This window comes from Engraulis encrasicolus, chromosome 15, assembly GCF_034702125.1.
Source record: "Engraulis encrasicolus isolate BLACKSEA-1 chromosome 15, IST_EnEncr_1.0, whole genome shotgun sequence".
In the NCBI taxonomy this organism is placed as follows: domain Eukaryota; kingdom Metazoa; phylum Chordata; class Actinopteri; order Clupeiformes; family Engraulidae; genus Engraulis; species Engraulis encrasicolus.
In genome coordinates, this window is record NC_085871.1 from 35,006,248 (window position 1) to 35,013,747 (window position 7,500).

Genomic DNA, 7,500 nt, shown 5'->3' on the forward strand with positions numbered 1-7,500 from the left:
ATTGCTTATTAACCATGGAGATTGCGTTGGGTAAAGACCAACTTCTTTGCCACTTTGACCCATTATTGAGTCTGTATTTGACTTGTAAGATCAGCATTTACTATCCATTTTGGCTGGTGATGAGAATCGCTAATTGAAAGAAAGTGAAGTGAAAGTGAAAAGTGGAAGCCCATTGGGAAACTCCAACTCCCATTGTCATTGTGACACAGCACTCCACAGCACACAAGTGAACACTGCACACTGCACACAACGAAATTGCATTTTATGCCTCACCCGTGCAAGGGGGCAGCCCTCAGTGGCGCCCCATGGGGAGCAGTGCGGTGGGACGGTACCATGCTCAGGGTACCTCAGTCATGGAGGAGGATGGGGGAGAGCACTGGTTGATTACTCCCCCCACCAACCTGGCGGGTCGGGAGTCGAACCGGCAACCTCTGGGATGCAAGTCTGACGCCCTAACCGCTCACCCATGACTGCCCTTAATTTAGGGCGCTGCAAGCGACTGTAAGACACTGCGTCAATTGGTCATTCGGTCCATCCGTCAATCAGTCAGTAACCATTCTGCTTTTTGTGCGTGTTCGCACGCTGACAAAGGATTAGTGGCTTAGTTTTTAAACTTTATTGCGTATATTATTGTCATTGTGAAGCTTGGGGAACAGACCCTTCATTTATTGTTTTTTTGTGTTATTTTTTTGTGGTGATGTCAAAATAGAGGCTTATCAAATCACATCGCACAAGTAATTTTGCTGATAAGCTTAATGTTGTTCAGTCAACTCTTTATGCAGATGAGTCCGCCGACAGGCCCATTCACTCATTGCTGAAAAGACTCAATTACATTATAACAACATTGCTACGGCTTTACTGAGAGTCTTAAGTATCATATTAAGACTTGATTATTAAAATTTTAGTGGAAGTGAACCGAAGGTAGAGAATCTGATGAAGGCTGTTAAAGTCGTTTTGTAATCCAGCCATGAAATAATGAAAGACAACAAAAAAGGATTTTTTTCAAAGTGTGCGCGGACTTCTCACTTTGAAAACTGGAAGTGAACCTATAACAAAGACTCTGAACAAAGGGGTTAAAGTGTTGTCTGCCAAAATTAGCTATTCATTGAACAAAGGCCAGTAATGAACCAGCAATGTCCTACACAATGGTGTCTGATTTAATGAACTGTAAGGACCAGTACTTCAGAAGCACAAGACAGATTTGTCTCATGTTTCTCTTGTTGTTTAATGCATTTTTTATTGTAGTTTTCTGTTTTCTGTGTGTGTGTGTGTGTGTGTGTGTGTGTGTGTGTGTGTGTGTGTGTGTGTGTGTGTGTGTGTGTGTGTGTGTGTGTGTGTGTGTGTGTGTGTGTGTGTGTGTGTGTGCGTGTGTGTGTGTGGGTGGCTTACAGATCTGTGGACTCCCTAAACAACAGGCAAAAAGATTGACCAAATTCTGCTCAGTACCCAGCATAATTGGGAGCCTCTTCATTTGGAGACGGAGGTGCCACATGTATCCTTAACACAATCAGTGAGCAGTTTCTTTTGGTTTGAGTAAACTCCTATGATATTTGGCTTGTGCTATGATAAAAGTATATCAGTCAATCCAAATACAGAAGTAAACTGTGTGTGTGTGTGTGTGTGTGTGTGTGTGTGTGTGTGTGTGTGTGTGTGTGTGTGTGTGTGTGTGTGTGTGTGTGTGTGTGTGTGTGCGTGTGTGTGTGCGTGTGTGTGTGCGTGTGTGTGTGTGTGTACCTGTTGATCCCCAGGTGATGCGATATCCTGTAGCGCCCCTGACTGGCAGCCATCTTGCCTGCAGAGTGTCCGTGGTGGCATTCTCAGCCTTCAGCTGCTGCACTGGAACTAGTTTCACTGCAACACACGCACGCACGCACACACACACACACACACGCACCCACACACACAAGCATACACACACACATAAACGCACACACACACACACACACACACACACACACACACACACACACACAGTGCAACCACTCCATTAGTAAGCTTTACAATATGATGCTCATGATTGGAGGGTGAATCCTGCCCCCTAGTGGGTCTTTTCCAGTAATACAGAAGTGTGTGAAGTGCAATTTCTCTTCCAGGGAAAGGTATTTAGCTTCTCCTCCTAATCGATAAACATTGTCTTAATAATGGTCCAACCTCTGTTCCTACATACATATATCAATCACTGGTCTTTAATTGTGTTTTCATTTACTCCGTTACTCCCATACTTTTATGTTTTTATTCTGTTTTATGTTATGCACTGTGTGTGCATCACTCCATTCTTATGTTTGAGTGATCTGGGCTTGTGAGTAGTACTAATATGTGATGCAGTGATTGAAGATCAAGACAAATTTCCCCCTGGAAACAATAAAGTACACTCTCACTCTAACTCTGTGTCCCCGCACCTGCCCTCAAAAAGTGAAGTACTATCTACCCCACTTGATGACTAAACCATTGGTCCTCTCTTCTTAATAGATAAACCCATGTGATGAAGCATGAAACGCATAAAAAAAGTTAAATTGAGAACAAGTAGCCTAATGCAGTGTGACATAATGAAAAGCACCCTGACTTCACTCTCTCCCATATCTATCCACTCAAACTCCCTCATCCACCCATTAAAACTATATACATTTAAACCATTTTATAGAACATCATGACTTGTAAACTCTTACCGGTCCTGCCGACCACGGACACGGGTTCGCCCTGGCCCTCGGGGTAGAGGGCGTGGATGCTGATGGTGTACTTCTTGTCCTCCTCCAGGCTGTCAATCATGTGAGACGACACGTCCCCTCGCACTGACTGCTCATACGCCACGCCGGGACGGTCCGCTGAGGACACATCACACATCCACATCTCACACAGTGTCCAGAACATATCGGTATGTTTCAGGTGCCCGTTACACGTATCCAGATATTTTTTTAAATGCTGATACCGTTTTCTGTCCGTTTAGGTGTAGCAAACACGACGTATGGATAAAAATAAAAACTCTATTCTGATGGGTGCATTTTTGCCAACTAAATGGGATATTTTTAAATCTAGATTCTTTAAATGCACTTTCTAAAACGTCTAAATGCGAGACTAATGCGTTTCCAAAGATATCCATATGTGTGTAAACAGCTTCTCAGATAAGTTTCAGATCTTCCCCAGTCAGTGTGCATACCAGTCTCTCACATTTTATACATAGTGGCATTTCAATATGATTCTTCAGATATTGTTTATCTAGAAATACAAGGAAATGTAATTATTTCCACTCCATCTCTGTGTAGTGTACACATTTTCTTCTGGCTGTCTTGCTTTACCTAACGGCATGAATGAGTACCTGGCCGTTACGGTGGGTAAACAAATGCCAACATATTGATGAAAAGCTTATTTTGCTCTGAATAAATCTTAAGTTGAAAGTACAGTCAGGCAGTGTGCAGCAGATTTTCCTCTTTCATAATGAATAGCTTTATATTATACAGAGAAAAATGAAGCCACAAATCTCAACCACGCTCCAAAATGATGAAATGCGTGGAATATTGCATATTAAATTTCAAGAAAGAGAACGCTCAGTCCTTTGCAAACTCTATTTATAATTTCCAAGCTGTGTTCCTGTTTTGCAGTGCAAAGTAGGCCTCAATAATATATTCCCTACAGCAGGCAAATCAATAGCTCTACTCAATTCATTTTTTGGTTGAAAACAGACATTAAAGCTTAGGCGTTTTTTTGGACAGCATCAATCAACACAAGACTCTGAGAAGAAAAACTGAGCTTTAAAAATCCACCCCAGCCCCCAACCCAAAACAAAACAAAACAAAACAAATTAAGAAGGGGAAAAATGAGTGATTAATAATCTAAGTGGGCACTCGTCGAGACAGAGCAGACCTTCGCCAAGGCCATTCAATTCCTCAAATATCCTTACCAACCAACAAGAGTAAAAACACAACCTGGCATATGTTTAGTTATAGCATAGTACAGCATAGAGCAGAATGGTGTAGTATAGTGTAGTATAGTGTAGTGTAACTGAGGTGTTCCAGTGCAGTCCGCCACTCTGGGCTCGAACCCGCCACCTCCTAGTCAACACAACAATTCGGGTATGGGAGTCACAACACGATACCGCTGGACTAAAGGACCAGTCCGATAGCTCAGTCCTACCGATACTGATACTGGGAGGGAGGTTTACTAACGGTCCACGCTGAACTCTTCTAGTTGGCAGTATAGTGTAGTACAGCACATTATAGTGGTGTAGTATAATGTAGTATAGTGTAGTGTAGTGTAGTGTAGTGTAGTGTAGTATAGTGCCGTATAGTGTACTGTAGTATAGTATAGTGTAGCATAATATATTTTAGTGTAGTGTTGTATAGTGTAGTATAGTCTAGTAGCAGGGCTATAAATGGACTTTTTTCATCACCAGCCATAATGACTAGTAGATGTTAATCTAACTAACCAGTTTTGGCAAAGGACACGCTCAACTTCTTGGAAAAAACGAAAGTCTTTGGGTGCGCGATAAAATGTATCAACTTAAGGACCACGCACTGATGGAGGCTTGATAGCCGAAACGCATTTGCTTTTTGGACATGGTGGTAATATAAATAAATAATAAGACGCAGTTTGTGAGGGCGGATTTTTCTTCCTTAATCTAACTAACCAAACACACATGCACTAATGTGTCAAAGTGGCTAATAAGTTTGTCTTTTCTACCAGCCAAATTGAAATTTCACCTGCTTTTGGCCGGTTGGCTGGTGTTAATTTAGAGCCCTGTCTAGTAGTACAGTGTGGTGTAGTATAGTAGTGTAGTGTAGTATAGTCCAGTAGTATGTTGCACAGCAGCAGGGGTGCTGACATGGGGGGACAGAGGGGACAGTTGTCCTGGGCGCAAGGAGAGAGGGGGCCCAGAATTGGGTCCTCATTACATTGTATGTATTGGGCTGGGGGGCCCTTTCAGATGACAAGCTGTCACAGTAGTATAGTGTATAGCGCAGACGTGGGCAAACTCAGGCCCGGGGGCCACATGCGGCCCCCTGAGCCATTTCATGTGGCCCGCAGAGCCTTTCCAAGAGAGACAACTTTTTAATCCACATTCAAACCGTTACTGAACGTTCTTAAAATGCTACCTAAAACAAGAGTCTTTTGAATTTGACATTACCCAAAGACATAGGCTTCATCTAAATACATTTCATTACAATGTGCAGGAATATCATAACTGACAAGGTACATCAGCATAGTACACTGTTTCTTATTATTGACACAAGCAAGTTGTTTGTGGCATTTGGCCCGTCGGTCAATATTCTAAACGAAATGCGGCCCTTGAACCAAAATAATTGCCCACCCCTGGTATAGCGCAATATAGTACGTATGGAATAGCGGACGACGAGGTGTCCCGATATCAAGGGAAAATGGACTTGGCGAAGCGAACAGCCCTTCGGCGCACCTCGAAGGCCGCTATTCCGCTTATCACCCGGTCACCAGCATTTAAGTATTAATTTATTAATATGTTGATCTAAGGCTTCGTGAGAAAGTAGATTCACCACTGCGCTTGGTACGTTGCCATGAGCACCACTTCCTAATCTAGTGAGACGCGCCTCTATCGGAGGCATGCAAGGACGCGCGCAGAATGTTGGTGACTTGACAACCAAATGCGATAGAATTGACGACTGGGTTTTTGACTTGACAACCAGATGCGATAGAATTAGTAACGGGGTCTTGACTAGACAACCAGATGCGATAGAACTAACGACGCGGTCTTGACTAGACAACCAGATGCGATAGAACTAGTAACGGCACTTCGCCAGAAAGTTAGAGAAGAAGCAACTTGGACGCCCGCACGCCCGCATGACATCATAGGTGTCCTGCTACCGGGGAATAAAGGACACCTGCTCAGCCAATCAGAAGACGTTGCGTCTGCTCACTGGGTGATAAGCTGTCATACAGTACATTAGGCCTATAGTATACAGAGCAATTACTACTGTAGTTCTACTAGTTGGTGAAGAGGTGCTAGCCTTACGTCGAGGGATGAAGATCTTGTAGGAGTTGATTTTGGCCAGGGTGGGGGCCCAGGCCACGCGTAAGGTGAAGAGGCCCTCCTCTATCACGCGGAAGTTAGCCACCTGCGGCAGCGGAGCTGAAACACACACGTGGAGACACACACGAGGAGACACACACATGGAGAATGTTATCAACTATCAGACTATCAGAATGTCATTGTTATCAGGTTATTTTGGACAACACATGGCTTAAAAGACTAGTTTGTGTTTGTAATTTGTAATTTGCAATGTGTGTGTGTGTGTGTGTGTGTGTGTGTGTGTGTGTGTGTGTGTGGGGGGGGGTGGCTGTTGAGTGTACGTATGTGCGAACATGCATGCGTGTGTGCATGCATGTGTGCGTGCAATGCATCTGTCTGTGTATACAGTATATATATTAGAGATGTACAGGATCCAAGATCCGGTTCCGGATCCGGCAGGATAATAGGGTTTTTCAGACTATCCGGATCCGGCAGGATCTTAAGCAGTGGATCCGGTATCCGGCAGTTACCTAAAAATCAGGATCTGGGGCATCTCTACTTTTTACGTAGCCTAGGCCCACGTGTGCGAGTTGGCTATGTGTTTCAACCCTTTCGTAGGATCGCAGGATCTTAAGCAGTAGATCCGGTATCCAGCAGGATCCGAAAAATCAAGATCCGGTGCATCTCTAATATATATATATTAGCGTTTAATTGACAGACGCTTTCAGACTGCGCTACAGTCATTTCTCCTCTCCACCTGTTGCTTCAGCAGACCTACTAAATATGAAGTGTGCTAAAAACATTAATCCCTCTGCCGTGGTAGGTGTTGTTTGAGTGTTTTTTCATAAGTGGTAGACTAAAGAGATGTTATTGTTTGAGGTGAAGTAGGCTATAGAGAGACATTATTGTGTGTGAGTAGGCTACCAGCCCGACATAGCCTACATTTCCTCACGCATTGCATGGAACACATAGCCTAAACAACTTCCAGAAATCTTGCCTGTGCCATAATTGCAAAACATTCCGTGTGATATGCATTTTGAAGATTGTCAAACTGAAACTGTAAATATCTACTCTCACTGAATGTTTGTGTTGCAATCGCGCACATTTGCGACTCAGTGAGATATTCTCATGTCAAACGGTAATAATCCTGGCGGTTCTCGCGCTTGATTTTTTTTTTGCAAACTGAATTCATTTCGAGTTGTAACTCCTCTGGCGTTCTGACTGACTCTGAAAACAACTGTCCGGTTTAGGCCAAATCGTCGTGTGCCAGTGCTGCAGGTTCTAGATAGCCAGTAGCCTGGCTCTGCTGAGGGCTGCTGTGCTGCCTACTGCGCGCAGAGCTCCTCCCTCTCTTAAAGGAGCCGCTGCTCTTTTTATCAGTCAGTGGCAGATTCTCTCTCTCTCTCTCTCTCTCTCTCTCTCTCTCTCTCTCTCTCTCTCTCTTAGAAATGCTGAATTGTTGAGGTAATTTTGTTTAAATAGCCTAAATGTTTGATAGATTTATCTGTATTTGCCTCTACAACTTA

General features: G+C 43.6%; 1 protein-coding gene across 1 annotated transcript in view; it reads right to left on the reverse strand.

The window, feature by feature from the left end:
- col7a1l (collagen type VII alpha 1-like) overlaps nucleotides 1–7,500 on the reverse strand; it is a 145,862-nt gene that overhangs the window by 111,022 nt on the left and 27,340 nt on the right. Inside the window, exons 8-10 of the mRNA XM_063217728.1 lie at nucleotides 5,978–6,094; nucleotides 2,667–2,822; nucleotides 1,735–1,851 (exon numbers count right to left, since the gene is read on the reverse strand). Coding sequence (XP_063073798.1) covers nucleotides 1,735–1,851; nucleotides 2,667–2,822; nucleotides 5,978–6,094 — 390 coding nt within the window. The remainder of the gene's footprint in view (nucleotides 1–1,734; nucleotides 1,852–2,666; nucleotides 2,823–5,977; nucleotides 6,095–7,500) is intronic.